The sequence below is a fragment of the Labeo rohita genome, chromosome 7 (assembly GCF_022985175.1).
Source record: "Labeo rohita strain BAU-BD-2019 chromosome 7, IGBB_LRoh.1.0, whole genome shotgun sequence".
NCBI classification, from domain to species: domain Eukaryota; kingdom Metazoa; phylum Chordata; class Actinopteri; order Cypriniformes; family Cyprinidae; genus Labeo; species Labeo rohita.
Window position 1 is genome coordinate 14,289,697 of NC_066875.1, and position 20,193 is coordinate 14,309,889.

The window sequence follows — 20,193 nt, forward strand, 5'->3', positions numbered from 1 at the left end:
GGAAATCTGCTTCTTACAGTGATTTGATCCAATTCAAGTCACTGGGCCTGGACTGAGCAGTTTTGTAAGGTCATATTGGTGCTAATTAAGTAAAATATTATCAGTGTTAAACTGATCAGGATATATATATTTTATATAGAATCGTACGTTAGTAAAACTTCCATATCATTTTTCTCCATGAGCACAAGATCTTGACGCTATTTGAGTTTAATGACTTTTGTTTTGAAACATTTCCTGCCGCCAAATTAACCAAGTACTGCTCCCTGCAGAGCCGAATGGCCTCCAGCTCCCCCTCTCTGGATGTCCAGCTCCACCTCTGTGTGAACTAATGGGTGGAGTTAGGGTTAGGATAGGGTAAGGGGTAGGGTTAGGGTGTGGTTAGGTGTCTATCTCCACCCATTACCTCCAGTGAGGGGGAGCTAGAGCTCCAGCTCCTCCCATTTGGCTCTGCAGCGAGCACCCTCTCGTGAGCAACTGATGAGCCATCACTACTGTTATGCTAAGTACTTTATGCTTCAGAATTATGAAGTCTATTTTCTGATTTTTCTTCGGAATAGAATAAACTACACTTAATCTGCAACCTGTCTCCCAAATCACCTTTAATTTTTTGAAACACCAGTAATTTTCTGTGTGGGTTGGACCTCTGCCTATCATCAGACAGGAGCTCTCTCACCCAGTCAGCTCAAAATTGTCAGGTAAAGACAAACAGTTTTGATTATGTCACTACACTCAGGAGTTTTGGTATCATATTGGTGCTTTGGTTAAGTTGAAGATTTTGCCAGAATTTTCTTTACAAATGAGAAATATTATATTTGGGTACTTTGACTCAGACCCCACTAAAGAAAATACTTGTTTAATTATAAATTTAATTCTTTTCTTAAGCAAATTTTACATTCACAAGTGCAAATTCTCAAACTGTAAACCTGTCTTTGTGGTCTTTCTAAGAGATATGGAAAATTATATTCATTTGATTTCAGCATCTACTAATAAGAAAGAAATGAAGACTTTGTTCTGCACTTAAAGTGCACACTTTTGTGTAGAGAATCTTATGTAAAACAATGGCCCTTTATTGCATTTTATTATACTTTATTTTTATTTCTTTTATTATTTATTGTATTTTTGTACTGTTTTATTATTGTTGTTATTGTCTTTTTCAAGTTTCATTTTTGTTGATATTTTGTATTGATTTGTATGTTCTTGTTTTCAGCAATTAATACAAAAAAATTATAATAATAATTAAAAAAAAAAAAAAAAAAAAAAAAAAAGGTAAAGACAAACATCCAGTCTGTGTATCTGTAAATTCTGTGGTCTTGTATTTTACAGTGCAGGTGATCTGTGTAATCATCACGTTTGCATCACAGAACCATATTATTGAGTGTGGAGAAAGGTGCCGAACAACCAGGCCAGAAAAACATTAGCTTTTTCCTTCAGCTTTTTTTTTTTTTTTTTTTTGAAATGTGAATTTGATCATTGTTTTTAAAAAAATGTTAAGTAAATAAAAAGTAGGTATATATTTACTTTGGTTTCCACAACAATATTAAGCAACACAACTGTTTTTAACATTACTAATAGTAATTTCTTGTGCCCCAAATCAGCATATGAAGGATAAATATTAACACCTTCAAAATACAGCTTATAGCAACCTATAAAAGTGTTCACGTTTTGCTTTTAAGCTCATGCTGTAATTAATTTATTTTTATACATGCGTTTTTATATATGCACCACCCCTTACACCCATCAGTAAATGGCTGCTAGATCTGTCTGTTCATGACAAGTTTGCTGCCTTCACACAGGAGAACCAACTCATCTTCTTTCCAAAACGCACCCAAACATGCATGCAGACAAACTAATTTTGATTTCTCAGTTGCTTTCAACCTTTTAAAACTCAAATACTCTTAAAATATCTCAAATCAACTCAAATCTAAACCAGTGGTCATATGAGTTGGGTCACTGGTGCCAGACTGAATTTGGCTTAAAAATCCTATACCTGCATTTGAGAAGAACATACCTCCAAAACATGAAGAAAAAAAAGCCATGTACATGCATTTATTTTGTTGATTCACTTTTATTCACACATTGCAGATTTTCAGTGTGCCATAATTTAGAAAACTTATAAATTTTAATGTGTTGTGTAATGTATGTACTGCAGTGTAAAAGTAATGGTGCCTTTGATATCCTTTTGAAATGATGAGTGTTTAGACCAGGGATTCTCAACTCTAGCCCACGAGATCCATTTTCTCAGAGTTTAGCTTCAACCTTAATCAAACTCATCTGCCTGTAACTTTCTAGTGATCCTAAAGACCTTGATTAACTTGTTCAGGTGTGCTTGATTAGGGTTGGAGCTGAAATCTGCAGGAAAATGAATCTCACGGACCAGAGTTGAGAACCTCTGAGCTATAGAATATCTGTCTCAGCCTGATTCATGGTGTGTGAAGACATCAGATGCTAAAAACAGCGACTGAAAACAACAAAAAAGTCAAACAGTTGATCTCTGAAGTTTCAGACTGACTGTAAATGCAATAAACACATCTAAACTCTGCAGGCTACTGTGGGCCTAAAAGCTACAACTAGAATGTGTAACCCTTCAGACCTTGATTAGCTTGTTCAGGTGTGTTTGATTGGGGTTAAAGCAAAACTTAAAGCAAAACTCTCCAGGCCCACGCTCGCCACCCCTGGTCTAAGAGGTAACTAGAATGCTACAAGCAGGCAAAACTCTGCCTTATTCCAAATGTACATTTTATTACCTAAATGGTACACATTGGAACATTTGGAATGGGTTCCACTATACGGCGGCAGCCTTTGCACCATTCTATTGGTGTGAAATGCTGATTTATTTAAATTTTGTTACCTCCATCCATACATATAATTTGCAAAGTGATAAATATTGAGTGAGGTTTCTATAATTCCACAGCCATTATCTTTGTGTATAAAATATATTGTTTTTTAAGGGCAGACCTGCACATGCTTAACATCGCAGTCACATTTATTTACTTTTGTCATCATGTACTGAAATTACTTTTCTGTTCACGTAGCGACAGAACAGCATGTTTTAATTAATTTAGTCTTAAAGTAAATACTGATTTCACTGTAATATTACTGTCACACACGTAAGTGTGAGCAGACTGTGTTTGCCTGCTGGAGCCTGGTGTCTTTATGTCAAACAGCAGGAGGGCCGTATGCGCTCTCAGCTTCTGCATACATCTTACATGCTTTTAGCTTCATGAATAAAACATTTTCTCTCACAATGCTGTTAATAATCACTTTTTATCTGTCTGAACATAAGACGTTACGTCTATCCCTGAATCATTGACAGGTTGCCATCTTAACTGAAGCAAATTCCTTTGTTTGGAAAGCATTTATATTGTGCACTAATTAGCTGGATATTCTAAGACTTTGATATAATGAGCTTAAAAGGTTAATCGTTGTATAGTAATCACTATCTGTTATTGGTTCTCAAGTGGCCGGTGAGGTATTTGTCTGATTTAGAAAGTCTGGAATGAATGAAACCGCAACAGAAGAAGCCTCGGTATTGTGCACCAGAATTGAAAAAGCTGTGACCGTTAAGTTATTTTTAAACTCAGAAAATGTCTTACTATGCTGTGGTACAAAAAGAGCCGATGTTTCGCAAAATAATCATTTTTCATTTTGAAGTTGAATGGGGACTAAAAAGATTGTCTTTTTAGCATGCTGAAATATCAGTTGAAAGTTGAAAATCATTTTTTGAAAAATCATTATCTTTAAAAGTTCAATTAATCTAGTGTGATTTTGTCTCAATGGTTCACTGTGGTGGTATTATTTGAGGACATCACTGTTACATGGATGCTTTCTTTTTTACACTGCCTTTTTTTAAACAAATTTTTATTACTGCTGAATTGTTCTGATTGTCACGACTGCTGGTGAAATATATTGACACAACAAAGAAGAATAATCTACAAAGACTTTTATTGAATATTCCGAAGATCAGGTACATCCAAACACAATCAACATTCAAATAATAACCGGTCAGGAACAGAACCAAAGAGGACTAATGAGGGAGCAACAGCTGCAAACAGTAAATGTCCATCAAAACAAATGTGGAGCTGATGAGAACTATAGGGCAAATGAACTAAAGAAGGCAGGAATACAAAAACTGAAACACCACAAAAGTTCATAACTGTGACACTTTGTGCATCTCACTAATTGGTACATTTTATTAGCTGAACTGTCTGAGATTTATGGAAAAAAAAAAATATGTATATATATATATATATATATTTTCATGGGTTTTTGGAAAAAAGTGAAATTAACAGTATTGAATGTTTTATTAATGGCCATATTTTTATTAAACCATTTTGTCTCACCCATCCTTTAAACTTTTGGCAGCTTTTACACCAAAACACAGAAACTAAAATAAATCACACACAATAACAAACGGACTACAAACTACAGGTTCTGTCCAGAAATGTTGTTTATTTGCAGCATACTACAATTTCAAAAGATCCCTTATATATCACATAATGCATTTCAATCATTTGCACGAGATGTTGTGCATTAATGACAGTTAAACCTGAAGCATAGCTACTTCATAAAACCAAGTCAATTGATCTCCATTACTTTGGTATCATTACACTTCGGGAGGAAAAAATTTATATATATCAACAAATAAAAAAAAGTCACTGCTGTTTTATTTTACGGTGCCATAAATGAGTTTCATGCATGTCTTCTGTGTGTGTCTGCATGCGTCACTGTGCTTTCTGTTTCTCCCACTGCTCTGGTGTCAATGTTTTCTGCTCAAATGCATGGATCTCTTTCAGTTCTTCGGCAAGGCAATTATTCACCATCCTAAATAACAAACAAAAACACAGATATTTATAAAAACATTACATGAGGTCTGTAAGTCTATTGTTCCCAGCATGCCTGTTCCTCACAGCTTGCCTCCACAGCTCCTCTCTAAAAACAAAACTCTTCCACATGATTTGGCCCTATAAAAAGACTCAGATCATTATGCTAAGTCTGCACATCTGCCTCCGTGTCTGAGGCACTCTGAGCCAGCTGGGATTCTATCAGCTGCAGATGACCTTTTTCACACCACTCTCCACTGCATCATTGATTCCATCAAACAACATTTTTCCTACAGTCTTCAGGTGTTCCACATCTGAGATGAGACCGCGTTCCAATTTTTTCCTTATATGGCAATATCCATGTGAATATTATTAGCAAATGTCAACATTAAGTGATCAATCGCATGCAACTATATCTTGTTATATGCAGTCAGTTAAACAGTCCATAATTCTGTCAGTTAACTTGGAAGATAAGTCACATAGTGATTAGACATTTTTATTCATTAATAAATTAAAGAACAGGCATTACTTGTGCACACATGAAACATATGTCATTAATTAAAAGAGTAGAAAACAGAGCAGTGCAATTATATATTGGAATTATAGTTATTTTTATAGTTATTTTTTAGCTTGTTTTTTTTTTAGCAGTGTTTCAGTCAAAGAAAATATCTTCAGTTATTTTTCATTTTCATTAACATTAACCTTGATAAAATGAGGTCCATAAAGCACACTGAAAATCTAAACTTGAAATAAAACTTGAAAATAAGTTTTAGCTTTTCGATTGAAACAAACTAAAGTTATAGTGTGGCATAAATGCATAAGAAATAAGATTCTATACCATCTCTGAGTCACTAATATCAGTAACATCATTGGTGATTGGTCATGTGACTCCTTTTTACAAAAAGTCAGATGTTCTTCCACTGAAGCGCAAGACTGGATCATTCTCAAATTATTAATTAATTTACACAAACTTGTGGAGTTCATGCACCTTGACTGCTGCTGTCATTAAAGCTTAAGAAGAATAAATTAGATACTAAGACATTATGAAAATCGCTTTGATTTTGATGTATTGACTCCTCCCAAACTTTTACTAAGGAATAGAGAGAAGTCTTAAGCTAAGAATAAGGGCGGGGTTGACCTCGTTGCTATGGATGATGTCAGCATGCTTACTAAATAGAGAAGGGAGGGGTCTCTGTCAGAGATTTATTCATAGAAATATTGTAGAGCACAATATTATGTTGCCATATTCAAACGAAGGTTTATAAATAAAAATGTTGCCACATTCAAATAAAGCTTTTAAAATGCAGGCTAAGTGTCACTAATTAAACAAGTATATGTTCAGCTTACATGCGTGATTCTCGTAAACAATTAGTGGATATGCATATGAACAGAATAATCATGGCTGATAGTAAGACATGCAAACGTAAAAGAAAACTGGATGCAAGAACAGCTGTTACTTCTTGCCCAACTTATTAATGAAAACAATGATATAATCAAAGGAAAATTTGGAGTTGGGATAATCTCATAAGTGTGTAAATAAATGCAGCGTGTTTCTAAAATGTTTACATTCCAAGGCAGATTTTTGGCAACAGCCATTTTAGCCCTGCTGAAATAAACAATAGAAATCATCACAGAATATTTAATGGTTTTACTAGTTATAATGGGAGTTGTATTAGTTTTAATAGAAACTGTAATGGTCCCTGAGGGTTTTTACTGGCAATTGGTCTATTGGTGGCTTGTTAAAACCACTAAATCCTAATAGAACATGTCCCAAAACTATAGGAAATCATTTTTTAATGGTTAAAAGGTTTTTAATCTTTATAATGGTATTTGTAGTGGAAACCATTAGAATTTCTGTGCTGCTGGTTTGTATTATCAGGTAGGCCTAGATTGTGATTTGGTCTTAGTGATTTAGGAGTCCTCTTCACTACTCCTAACGTTTCACAGATTTAGGAGTTAGTTTTAGCACTAAAGCGCTTTGTGAAATACTCTTAAAGCAAAAATTTAGGAGTCCTAAATTTAGGATTGCCCATTATTTTTACGATTATTTTTACGAAAGTTATGAGCTAGTTTTAGCCTTAAGATGTTTTGTGAATACAGGCCCAGGATTATGGCTGCTGAGAAGATCTCCAAGTATATTAAGCAAAACAATGATCAGGGGTGCGTTTCCCAAAAGCAACTATGGACGCAAGTTCCGTCCTTACCAACAGAGTTTAATGTAACTAACGAGCATAGTTAACTAATGATGCTTTTTGGAAACACACCCCTGGACTCTGAATGAATGGTTTAATACTGTTTCTATTTATTTAATTTTTATTTATTTACTTATTCATTTTTTATTGCTGGGATTTGTTTTATGATTCCTAAAGCTTTGGTTTTCTGTAAATTTTTCTATCCATGATGGACCTCATTTTAAAGTAACCGCTGGGTGGGTGGGAAAGTTGAATTCCGATTTGTATATTATTATTATTAATAATAATAATATAAATACATTTTTTAAAAGTTAATTTATAACTTAAAATTTAAAATAAATAATAATAATAATAATTAGAAACCATTTTCACATGTGGTTTCACACATTTGTATCCCATTATAGAACATACAGTCCAAAGAAACAGTGTGAAAAAGAAGCAGCTCACCTGTGTCTCTGCAACAATGGTTTGCCTTCAAACTGAGGAGATACTACAAGGACTTTAAAACTGGCAGCACATCTATTAGGAGACGTGTCTTCTACATCCTGAAAAAAAGTAAATATTTTGACACAAGGAACCAAGTGTACGTATTTTCGATAATTATCTGCTGAAATGAGAAGAGCAAGTGCTGCCAGTTTCACTCACACATATAAACAGTACGATCTGTAACTCATTTTGATTCTAGTTTCATCTGGCTATGTATTTACATACCACGTGTATGGCACCAATCTCCGCAATCAGTTTTTCACGAATTACATCTGGGGTGACTGACATATTTCCCGAAATAAAGTATAAGCGTTTTGGTGACGATGACGGTTTTATAAACACTGAGAAAAGTGAGTTTAATATACAGTGGATAACGTTGCTGTCTTCTAATGATCTAATAACTACCGGTATGCTTTAGAAAGGAGGAGTTGAGTACTAAAAACACCCAATTGAGCTTGAAATATTACAGAGGCCACGCCTCTAGACCGCAGCAATGGCCAATCCCTTTATCGTACGGTTTACCAAACCCATGAAAATCGACCAATCAAAGCAAAGAATTTGGGGTCCTTGTTGTTATCGGTATTTTCTTCGTTTGCTTGATCGAAAAAGCCACATAACCTAATGGCAGATGATCAAACCAAATTAAATCAATATAGACAGTCAAAATTGTATTTGATTATAACGTGTAATATTGCAAACGATTTACCTTATAATTTTTATACGCTTACTATGTGATTTCTGTATCGTATATTTGCTCAGGCAATCCCCGGACGTATTTAACGAGCTAGTTTGAAACGAATAAGCCGTTTTACCAAAACAAATGAATGTTTTGATTCAGCACAGTACAATTTAGAAGAAACAGAACAGGCGCTGTTAGTTTTTAATCTTTAAAAGGTTGTTTAAATATTTTATTTCAGTTTAAATATTTTTCTTTACATTTTTATTGATTTTAAACTAGATGGTTAGATATACAGGATATAGGTATATCGTTTAAGATGAGAAAGTCATCAGAGGTGGTATATAAATGCTGATGTTGTTGAATATTGCTAATGAGCAGATAACATATGAGAAGCAAAGAAAAGCTTTCATAATACCAGTCCTCTCTCTGCAAAGGTGTTTGAGAGACTGTAGCAAATAGGATGGTGGTAGAGGTGGAGAGTTTCTATGGCGTGTATATGCTGTACTGTACTAACCCGAAATTCAAGGGTCGAATATACATTGGCTTCACTGTGAACCCAGAACGCCGTATCGGTCAACACAACGCTGGACGGCACCGAGGAGGAGCCAAAAGAACAAGTGGCAGAGGACCATGGTGAGCTATCAGCTGAGCATTTCAAATAGTGGACATATTACGATCAGAAACTCTGGTGGTCTTTTGTAGTAAATATTCGTTGTATTCATTTTAAGGGAGATGGTTCTTATCATTCATGGATTTCCATCTGATATTGCAGCTCTTCGGGTAAATAAATTTTTGCGTTTGTGTTTTATCTATTTTTTCATTTCCCCTTTGTACAGACTTCTCATCCCATTCATCGTCTTATGTTTAATTAAAAGCTTTATTACGATGTGAAATAACATTTTTCTATTTTAAAATACATTAAAATCTAATTTATTTCGGTGATCAAAGTTGAATTTTCAGCATCATTACTCCAGTATTCAGTGTCACATAATAAAGGGCTCATTTAAATATGCTGATTTATTAACAGTGCTGCGAACAGTTGTGCTGCTTAATTATTATTATAATTTTTTTTTTTTTTTTTTTTTTTTTTTTGGAAGCTGTGATACTTTTTTTCAGGATTCTTTGATGAATTAAAAAGTAAAAAAAAAAAAAAAAAAAAAAAAAAAACAAGAAAAGCATTTATTTTAAATAGAAATCATTTATAACAATATACACTACCTTCAAAAGTTTGGGGTCAGTAAATTTTTAGCACAACTATTGCCAACATAGATAATTCTAATAATAAATCAGCATATTAGAATGATTTCTGAAGGACCATGTGGCACTTAAGACTGGATTAATGGCTGATGAAAATTCAGCTTTGCATCACAGGAATAAATTATATTTTTTAAATAGATTAAAATGGAAACCATTATTTTATATTGTTGTAACATTTCACATCATGTATCATTTTACTGATGCCACTGATGCTTCAAGGGACATTCTTTCAGGCCACAAAAAAAGCAGAGCTGAAGCACAACCAAAACATGTTCTTCTACAACACGTGTGCTGCTTTTTTTTTTTCTTTTTTTTTTTTTCCATTAGAGGGACAAATTTACATAGTGTAGCTTTAATAATAATTTCAACAATTTTGTCCAAAGAGGATGATTTATGTAAGATTAATAGATAATGTGAAGATAATGAAAATGACTAATTCAGCAGTAAAACATCCAGATACATAACAATAATTCAAATTGTGAGATGGAAATATTCAGTTTGTCTTTGTTTTACTTGTCCTCTGTTTGTCTTCCTTCTGTTAGTTTGAGTGGGCCTGGCAGCATCCGCACATCTCTCGTCGACTGTCGCATGTTGCCCGGCGCAGTCGTAAGGAGTCCAGTTTGCAGTTCCACTGGCGTGTGGTGTCAAACATGCTGCGAGTGGCGCCGTGGAGTCGTCTCCCCCTTACTGTGCGGTGGCTAAAGCAGGAGTACCGAATGGACTTCGCACCTGAGATGCAGCCTCCTCTGCACATTCCTCTAACATTTGGCTGTGTTCGTGCTAAGAGGAAACCGCAGCAGGAGTGCGAGGAACAAGATGAGAGACCAGTGGAGCAGTGCGTGTTATGTGGGGGGTTTGTTAAGGTTCGTTTCACTCTGCTTTCAAAGTAGTTTTGACAAACCAGCTTAAGATGTTGCAGAAATAACTGAGCCTCAGTTTTTTTGGGGCTTTGCCTTTTTGTGATTTCAGGCTATGGATAGACTATCTTGTTTCCACTCTTCCTGTCAAATGGTTAGTCATCTGATTTGCCTGGCTAAACATTTTCTGAAAGCAGACCCTTCCCACCTACTTCCTGTGGAGGGAAAGTGTCCTGGCTGCCATCACTCAGTGCTGTGGGGGAGTTTGATACGCCATAAAAATGGCTGTTATGGAGATTTAGAAGAAATTACCTCATCCTCATCACAGGTCAGCTTTGATTTTCCCTATGTTGTATCATAATGTATTAATATTATGTTGCCAATAAGTTCCACAATTTTCATTTAAACCTTAACATGGTGTATTTACACCACATAGTTATTAGGGGATTTTTATAGTTGGAGTCAGAGAAAGTTGCAGCTTTTAGTGAGACAAGGTAAAGAACTGATGTCTCAGTTATTTTATTAAATAACTAAATAAATAAATAAATAAAAAATAACTGTTTTTATTCATTTAAACAGAGTCACTGGACAGATGAACTACAGTTGTGAAGACAATGCCATACAGCTGTTTCTGTGTTTTAAGAAGTATTAGTTGAATTGAATTCATCTGACCTGACAGACTGGCTGCTCATTAAGGCATCTTTACATTCTAAGAAATGTGGAATTACCAAGGATACACAGAATAAGATGAATCAGACCTTTTGAAATGAGTCTTCAGACATATTTTAAAATAAGATATAAAACATTTTAATTAAGCAGTAATGCATGTTTGAACATCATGTGTAAGCTCAGTCACGGCAAGAGTAATGACTGGGCAGTGTGTGTTTTTAAACAACTGTGGTTGTTTTAAATAAATGTAAATGCAGTTATTTTGTATGTGAGATCATGTGTAGATGTATTTATTGAACAATAAATCAGTGTACTTTGTTTTAGTAGTGTTTGTGAGGCATTATTTTTCCCCTATCCTTGTTGGTGATTACTCACACATTTTATTATTTGCATGTTTAATCAGGATGGAAACAGATGGCCATTTGAAAGATCTATAAACAGTGAGGAAGATTATTGCTGCAGTGAATAGTAGCCGAATTCCTTGAAAAGTGTAAAAAATGCAGCTCAGTAGCATTTTCAACATCGCTCTGTTTAAATGAGTAGTTCGACAGAATTTATGTGCAAAAAAGGTGGGATGTTATTATAGCAGTTCTCAGTCATTATCATTTTTGCACAGCTGTTCAGTGCCATGGGTTGGACCGCAATTACACACTGCAGCGCAGAGTGTACACTGGTTGTGCCCATAAGTTAGATTATAGAAGGCTTCACTAGAGCAATAACAACTCAGTCATTATTATCTGTCTGTTGGAAAATTTAATGGATTAAATTTAATACATTTTTATATGTTTTAGGTATAAAATATAAAATACTTTTTATAAAAAGTTAATGGAAATCATATGATCAAATGTGATGGAATAATAGAAACATGTTATTAAACTGAGTGTGTAATATAAAATATTGAGTTTAAATTCACAGTCATTCATAGATATATCTAAAACCGATCATTCAATTCTGATACACATGCTGAACAAACAGCTGTAGATACAACATAGACATATGTGGATACATATTGCCCCTGGCTCATCCTGGAACATTTCCGCTGAAACAGTCTTCACTGAGGATCTGGAGGTCCGTCGATCGTGATTACTGGCTGAAAGAGAGTACAAACAGAGTGAGATTTTGTCATATCCACCAAAACAGCATTTTATAACATGAACTACAGCTTGCATTACAATTTGCATGGGTTCTTACCACACTAGACACGGGAGAGCAGCATTGAATGACCTTGCAGCAGTATGCAGCTAAAGTGGCAGAAAGAGCAATCTGGACTGCCATCACAAGCTTTTGTAATCCTAGGTAATTTCCAAGGCCAATCTGTAGGTAAAACAAATTAAGAAGTCTTTGTGTAAAAAATAAAATAAAGTGTAAATAACATTCCAATGTTACAATGTTGTCACGTTATTCACTTATGTCAACTCAGGTCACCTTTATTTATATAGCACTTTATACAATACAGGTTGTATCAAAGCAGCTTTACAGTAGTATACAGGAAAATAATCATTCAGTAATGCAAAAAATATATATATATATTTTAGCAACTCTAAAACAATAGTAAACAGTTCAGTTAAACGTGTTTAGGACTTACGCCTAAATTTTTGCATGGTGTCTTTTGGGAGGGCTCTGGTTCTTGCACCCAACACTGTAATATGGCAGGGAAAATACTGAAGTGCAGGAATATGGAGATCACAGAGGCTGTACAGGCCACCACTTGCATTCCTAAACAGGCCTTTAGCTAAAACAAAAACACACAAAAAGTTACAAGCTGCCCCTAAAACAAATTAATACTATGTTTAGTCACCAAAAAAGTATTTTTCCCTTAATATATTATAGTAGTTTTAAATGTATAAAAATGAAATAAATTGCTTACGACTAATGCATATGTGTCTTGCAAAGGGTTAAACTCTGAAAACTTACAGTTGGGAGGTGAAGATTCTGTGCAGCTATTGCCAGGCTTCCAGCAATAATGATCTATAAAAGAGGAAGAACAAGACATATTACATGCAGTACCTTCAGAAATAATTCAGATTTCTGCCTTCTACTTTTCAGACTTAAAGGAGAAGTCCACTTCCAAAACAAAGATTCATATATAATGTACTCACCCCCTTGTCCTCCAAGATGTTCATGTCTTTCTTTCTTCAGTCGTAAAGTAATTATGTTTTTTGAGGAAAACATTTCAGCATTTTTCTCCATGACTGCTATGGTGCCCCGATTTTGAACTTCCAAAATGCATTTTAAATGCGGCTTCAAACGATCCAAATGTGGTTGCAAACTATCACAGCCAAGGAAGGAGGGTCTTATCTAGCAAAGCGATCGGTTATTTTAATTAAAAAAATAAAATGTAAATACTTTTTAATCTCAAACGCTCATCTTGCCTTGCTCTCCCTTAACTCTGTGTATTCTGGCTCAAGACAGTTAGGGTATGTCAAAAAACTCCAATCATATTTTATCCCTCAACTTCAAAAATCATTCTAAAATCATCATACATCGCTACCAGAAGTACCGACCCAGTCTTTGCAAAGTGAACATGCAAAGAAGATTAAACGCCCTTAACAAAAAAGGTAAAACAGCGATATAGGACAATTCTGAACTGTCATGAACCAGAAAAAAAACAGTCCCGGCAGAGTAAGTCAAGACGAGCGTTTGACACTAAAAAGTATATTAATTGTATTATTTTTATTAAAATAACCCTTCTTCTTTTATGAAAATAACCCTTCTTACTCGGCTGGGATCGTTTGAAGCCGCATTTAAACTGCTTACACTACGTATTAAATTTTAAATTGGGTAACTTGTAATTTGTAACCCATCATATTTCCAAAGTCACCTTCCAAAGTAACACTGATGAAGTGTAGCCCTACTTACAATCAAGGAGGCAGCATCACCTGTGGCCATGGCTAAGTCTGTATACATGACCATGCCATTCATATAGAAGACCACAACCGTAAATGTGAAAAAGACAGCCAACGCAATCTGTGTTACCTGTAATAAACCACAATACCTTTACAAAAATTGATTGCATTAACCACAGTTCTCTTTTAGGCTATTGCAATTGTAAAAACTGTAACAACAAATTTACAACTGTTTTTTTTTACTAAACCATGATATTTGTAGTTAAACCATTATTATAAATATATAATAAATTTGCCAAAAAAAAAAAAAAAACCCGAACAAACTAACTAAAAATGTGGTTAGTTATTTTCTAATTTGTCAGCAGTTGAGTTGTTAAGTGATATAGGTTCACGTACCCCTAGTATTTTGGGTTCAGCCTCCAGGTATTTGAGTTTTTGATTGGGATTCTTCTGAAAGCGGATGTGCAAAACTTCTCCGGGATTCCGATCTTCTCCATATTCGATCTGCCGTTCGACTGTCGACGACAGTTTCATGACTAACGTGATTATAACACTTACATTTACAAAATCGAAAAATAAAGCGGACATTGCCTCACACGTTCAGTTTGATTTAGCTGAAGAGGAGCTATGAATAATGGTATAAATCTGCGAATTTCATAGATAAAGAGGAAGCCCTTTTCGAATTTCCAGAGCATTCCCAACAAAATGAAGTGGAAAATAACTCGAAGTAGCCTAATACAAAAATAAACTCACCTTCCATTTTGCTGAACCCCTAATAAGGCTAATTGTTACGAAATGTTTAAGAATCCTTTAAAGGTTTGCTTTCTCCACCTTTCTGTTTTGGAGTGATTTGGTCCCGCCCCGTTATGAAATCCAGTTCAAGAACATCTGAAAACAGTTACTCAGCTGACAGCAGCACTGATACTGAAAAAAAGACCGAAAAACACGAATAGAGCACCACTGTTACCCCTAATGATGTAATGAGGCTTATTTGAAAATTCAGCACTAAATTAAGAACAATATCACAGACTCATTTTGTCTGTCTGTCTCCGTTAAAATAGTCGTCGAAACGAAACGAAACACAGCACTGGTATGCAGTCTGGTGTCTTTCATCACACTTTCTGTTAAATTAAATGAGGTAGGCCTACTTGATTTTACCCTTATTCATTATCCGGTTTTCTTTGCCAAACTATTTATTGAGACCATTGCCATTCTTTTTTTTTTTTCCACTTTCCCATTCATTTTATTCCTCGTCATTCCTTATTGTAATTAATTATAAACATCCAAGAAAATTATGACTGTATAGCACTGCAATCTCAGATACAAATGACTTGAACACTGTCACTTATAAAGTTGTTTATTTTTTTGCAGAAAAAAAGTCAATAATCTGTGTGTGCGTGTGTGTGTGTGCACCTGGTGTTTATCACGTTATGGGAACATTTTTTAGGTCCCCATGAGGAACCAGGCTTATAAAGCATGCAGAATAAGTTTTTTTTCAGAAAGTAAAAGTGTGCACAGTCTCCTGTGAGGGTTAAGTTTAGGTGTAGGGTAGGTGTAGGGCGATAGAAAATATGGTTTGTACAGTATAAAAACCATTCCGCCTACGGAATGTCCCCATAAAACATGGAAACACAACGTGTGTGTGTGTGTACTTGTTTTTGCTAGTCCCCACTGCGGTCCTCACAATGTTAAAAAATGATTCAAGATAGTAAATGATGTTTAACTGAAAGTGTAACGACGCAAACATGTTTTCTGTGAGGGCTAGGTTTAGGGTTAGGGTTGGGTTAGGGGATAGACAATATCGTTTGGTCAGTATAAAGTCTATAGAAGTCTATGGAAAAACCCCACAATCGACAAAAACAAACATGTGTGTGTGTGTGTGTGTGTGTGTGTACTTGTTCTTGCTACATTGTGGGGACCAAATGTCCCCACAAGGAAAGTAAAACCTGATTTTTTTTACATTGTGGGGACTGGCCTGCGGTCCCCACAATGTTAAAAAATTATTAAAAATTGTAAATGATGTTTATCTGAAAGTGTAACGATGCAAACATGTTTTCTGTAAGGGGTAGGTTTAGGGTTAGGGTTGGGTTAGGGATAGACAATATCGTTTGGTCAGTATAAAATCTATAGAACAAAACAAAAACAAAAACAAACATCAGTGTGTGTGCGTGTGTGTGTTAACATCTGTCATAGTTTTAACCATTTAAAAATGATGAAAAAACACTGTTTTGAGAGGTAGTTTTTATTTTATTCCAAAGAGCATCACAAGGCATTCACACATACAGCCATTCACACAAACACCTTCAATAAATGTTTGAAACACAAATGTACATTTATCTTCATCATATATAAATTATAAAAATAGAAACTTAGAATACAACATATCTGTACATTAATTAACATACTTTATTCAGAATAAACAACAAAGAGCATGTAACTAAATGATCTGTTATTTTCAATAATATTAACATAAAACCATGTGGACAAGTTGAACTATAGCAGATTTACTATGGTACTTTGACAGGGTTGAAGGTTCATTTTAATCTATCACTGTAAACTCAATAGAAGATTGGGGTTTTGTAAATGAGGAGTTTATGAGTTGAATGTACCTGTTGTCATTATATTACTGAGTGCTGACAAAGAGATTTAGAAGACAATATATATTGTACATAATCCAGAGTGTTCACCTTCACTTTGACATAATGTTACAAATACTTAAACACGAAAATACAAAATAAATAAATGGAGAATGTGAGTAGATCCAGGTTATTCTAATGGGAAAGGCAGGAAATGGCATTTAAATGTGGTCCAACATTTAGGCTGGGAGAGGGACTGTCTGACAGTTAGGAATAACCCAACTCTTCCCCCACCCCCCAAGACCCCACCCAACATGTGGTGAAAAGAGAGAATTAAAAAAACATGTTTTTAAAGATCTTACTCCTATTTTTTTTTTTATTATTATTCACAGATATTTACATACTCCTGAAACAGACATCATTGTGGCTACATATAAATAGAACACTCTTTGTACTAGGAGTGCTTTAGGTTAACCTGTAGCCCCTGATCATTGTATTACAAATATTCAGCTCGGTATTCATGGCTACTTTGTATCATGCACTTTATTGGGGATAAATATACCTTCAAATTAGGCACATTCTCTGTCCTTAAAGGGAAACTCAAACAATCAATAATCATGTATCAATAATCAATCCTTCATTCTTTATTTCCATTTTGACGATTTCCGGGTAGTTTCAATAAGCATTCATGCTAAACAATATAAAGTGACATCCATCATCTTGTGGTCCTTTGTCTTTGCAGATTATTATGAACAGAACATGCTATATCTGGTCCCATATGGATAGCAGTGGTTTGGCTACTTCTCGTGACACCACAAAACACTGCCAGCGCCATTTCAGAGAAGAACAACTCCCTTGCTCTGAATGTGACTGATTTATTTTGGAGTGGTCAAGTAAAGCCTAATTTTTTGTGTCTACTATCAGTTCACAGGTCTGACATCCTCTCTCATACAGGAGAAATTGCTAAATTGTTTTTTTTACTTGTTTTCTCTTTTCATTCAATATTGGGCACTATAGGTCAGGACCAAATCATGGCCCCATGAGGCCCCTTGGCACACTCTTTGGTGGTCCATTTCAGTCATTTTTTTTTTTCATATATCCTACTCCAAGGGGCCCAGGGAGTCAACTCATCCTTTATGCTCTGAGAGCCACTTTGTGCCCCTTTCTCTGGCAGAGACTTCACAATCCAGCCCTGCCATAGGCCACAGTACCTTCATTAGCTGTACTCAAACCACTTTATCTGTAAGGCAAAAATCACGTTTACAGTATCTCCATCAATCATTCATTATTTGCCGCTGTGAAGCATCAATCACAGAGGGGTTTCATGCTAGAAAGCCCTTATTGGTGACAAATCAGATTATTTCAGTAATGGGCCCAGAATGAGCAGATTCTTCCTGGTTTTGAGCTGCTCTGGGCTGTGGATGAACCGAGCTACAGAACGAGCAACTTCAAAACTACACACACAGATGCACAGACTGTGTACTTCCATGTGTGTGCGCATGGCTTTGAGGATGGTACACAAAAGTGCCCACTCGTCTTATCAAATACATGCAGAAACAGTAGGATAGACAGATCCACACAGCATGTTATGTACACAGGAGTGAATAGACTGGACGGTGATGTAATGGAGTAGTAGAGGAGCATCCAGCAAATGCAGTTTATTTGTTTGTGTGCTTCTTTGTGCGACTGTGTATGTTAATTGTATATTTGGAATGTGTGTCAGTTTCTTTGATTGTCTGCTTTCCTCTTCTCCTCCAGCCCTCCATCTGTGTTTCTGCACCTTTCACAGAGTTTAGTCTCAAAAATCACATGTCTGCTGGTCTTCAGATAGAGCTTTCTTCACACTGTGCCAGAGGTGCTCCTCTTAGACAAGGCATCTTTGAAAACTCCTCCTCCATCTCACTTAGCCCATCCCCCAATCCCTCCTCCTCACCATCTGGTCCTGCCCTTTCTCTACCATCCAGCTCCTCTGCTAGGTTCACGGCTGATTCCTGCAGTTTCAGTCCACTGGAGTTGGCATAGATATGCCTGCCACTGTGCCCGCCCGGGTGCATATTGTGTCCATGACCATTCAGTGTCCCATTCCTTTTCTCAGTTAGTGGAACCGCCTCAGACAACAGACTGGCACTGCTCGGAGACTGTGGTGTGTCTGTAGAAGGAAGCAAGTCCCGCCCCTTTTCCAATGTGGATGATGAGTGTCCGCCTCCTCTCATACCGCCTTGCCGTTTGCAAATTAGAAACAACAGGATGCCACCCAATATAAAACCTACAAGAAACAACATGATGTGTGTGGCCACGAAGTGTCGGCCACCTGCAATAGCCACATTCTCCTCCATGCTTGGGTTATCAAGGGTCAGCTGGTACTCTGCTCTGCGACAGGGTGGCTGATCTCTGCCCACTTCATCACATAGACACACGTAGGTGCCCACACTGTCCGCCGTGACCTGCACCTCCAGGTCATAATTGTGGCGACGAGTGTGGCTACGTAAAGGATGGTCCCAGTGGCAGGGACGAGGAGACACTTGCACGCAAGAAAGCAAGACACGCTGACCCTTTTCGACTCGCATTACAATCACAGGTGGGGAGCAAAGACCTAAAGTTACAAAGAGAAAGTAATTCATTAGCTCACAATTCTTTTTTTATGAAAAATGAAATTTTATTACAATTTAAAATAACTGTTTTATATTTTAATATATTTTAAAATGATGACAAAGTTGAATTTTCAGCTATAAATATATATATATATATATATATATATATATATATATACATACTTTGCTTGTGTTTATAGCCTTAAAGCAAATTATTCTACTCTATATCTACTTTTCATTTAGTTAATAACAAACCATTGTCTACCCAATATTACAATAAAAGAGACTTTTTTCAATTATAAAAACATTTTCAATTCAATTGCTTTTTTTTACAATGAATCTCAGAGCACCAAAGATGACAACAGTGTGGAGAACATCCACATAAAGATACAACACAGACAGTTGAAAGGATTTTTTGGTTTTGCATCTCTCAAAATACATTTTGTACATTATTTTAACAAGTTTACTGCTTTTCAGGATTCCCACCGATTGTCCATTTCAAAATTCCATACTTTTCCAGACACAAATTTCCAACCCTCTCAGTAGATTTTCAGACTGTATTTAACAAAAATGGTTCATAGAGCATTATTTTCAGCTTTATATTTGGTATATAGTATAGTCATCTGTAAATATTTTTATTTTCTCAGGGTTTTTTTTCATTGATTTTCTTGAAATTACAACTTACAAAGCGCCTAAAAAAATAAATAAAAAAATACTTTTTTTTGCATGCACACAAGAAAAAAAATTGTATGCACTTTAGAAACTATTCACATGTGCATGGGAATTTTTTTGCATGCTTACACATTACAATTTCTAGTTTTATATAACCTATTTCCTTTGTTTATTTCCTAATATCAAGGCCTAATGTTCAATTTAACACATCCATTGTGATGGCAGAGAAACCATGACACGAAATGGGCTGATGGCATAAAATTTGCCAAGTTCAAGGGTCTGGTAGACTTGTACTGTAAAAAAGTGTTTAAAATTTCACTTTTATTAGGACAGTATGCCATTTTTCAAGGCCTTATGTCTCTTTAACGCATAGTCCATGGCAGCCAAGAAACCACACCAGGGCTGATGGCACAATAGGTGGATCAGTGTGCATTGGCCTATATGCTAAGTTTAATGGGGGTTTAAAGTCTGTATATCTTGTATTTTTGCAAGGTCCTTAAGGTTGCTTTTTGCGTAATGAAAAAGTGCACCTTGAATTTATTCAGTCG

The 20,193-nt window shown here is 35.6% G+C and overlaps 4 protein-coding genes across 6 annotated transcripts in view; 1 reads left to right on the forward strand and 3 right to left on the reverse strand.

The window, feature by feature from the left end:
• Positions 1–4,429: 4,429 nt before the first annotated feature.
• Positions 4,430–7,925, reverse strand: zgc:112271 (uncharacterized protein LOC553698 homolog). The gene is made up of 3 exons (XM_051113876.1): positions 7,724–7,925; positions 7,460–7,557; positions 4,430–4,821 (listed from the first exon to the last, which is right to left on the reverse strand). The coding sequence occupies exons 1-3, from the start codon at positions 7,784–7,786 to the stop codon at positions 4,722–4,724; spliced, it is 261 nt and encodes an 86-aa protein (XP_050969833.1). The 5' UTR covers positions 7,787–7,925; the 3' UTR covers positions 4,430–4,721.
• A 192-nt stretch (positions 7,926–8,117) lies between these two features.
• slx1b (SLX1 homolog B, structure-specific endonuclease subunit) lies at positions 8,118–11,278 on the forward strand. Of its 3 annotated transcripts, XM_051115926.1 has the most exons (6): positions 8,118–8,810; positions 8,906–8,957; positions 9,977–10,297; positions 10,404–10,619; positions 10,728–10,785; positions 10,871–11,278. In XM_051115926.1, the coding sequence occupies exons 1-6, from the start codon at positions 8,638–8,640 to the stop codon at positions 10,885–10,887; spliced, it is 837 nt and encodes a 278-aa protein (XP_050971883.1). In that variant the 5' UTR covers positions 8,118–8,637; the 3' UTR covers positions 10,888–11,278. The 3 variants fall into 3 exon arrangements, with proteins under 3 accessions (XP_050971883.1, XP_050971884.1, XP_050971885.1); XM_051115928.1 differs by lacking the exon at positions 10,728–10,785 and having other exon boundaries at positions 8,122–8,810; XM_051115927.1 differs by lacking the exon at positions 10,871–11,278 and having other exon boundaries at positions 8,120–8,810; positions 10,404–10,785.
• Positions 11,075–14,864, reverse strand: LOC127168837 (uncharacterized). The gene is made up of 7 exons (XM_051115929.1): positions 14,560–14,864; positions 14,203–14,321; positions 13,820–13,936; positions 12,875–12,928; positions 12,546–12,692; positions 12,152–12,274; positions 11,075–12,050 (listed from the first exon to the last, which is right to left on the reverse strand). The coding sequence occupies exons 1-7, from the start codon at positions 14,564–14,566 to the stop codon at positions 12,012–12,014; spliced, it is 606 nt and encodes a 201-aa protein (XP_050971886.1). The 5' UTR covers positions 14,567–14,864; the 3' UTR covers positions 11,075–12,011.
• A 1,168-nt stretch (positions 14,865–16,032) lies between these two features.
• sema4f (sema domain, immunoglobulin domain (Ig), transmembrane domain (TM) and short cytoplasmic domain, (semaphorin) 4F) overlaps positions 16,033–20,193 on the reverse strand; it is a 72,683-nt gene continuing 68,522 nt past the window's right edge. Inside the window, 1 exon segment of the mRNA XM_051114787.1 lies at positions 16,033–18,975. Coding sequence (XP_050970744.1) covers positions 18,206–18,975 — 770 coding nt within the window. The 3' untranslated portion in view covers positions 16,033–18,205.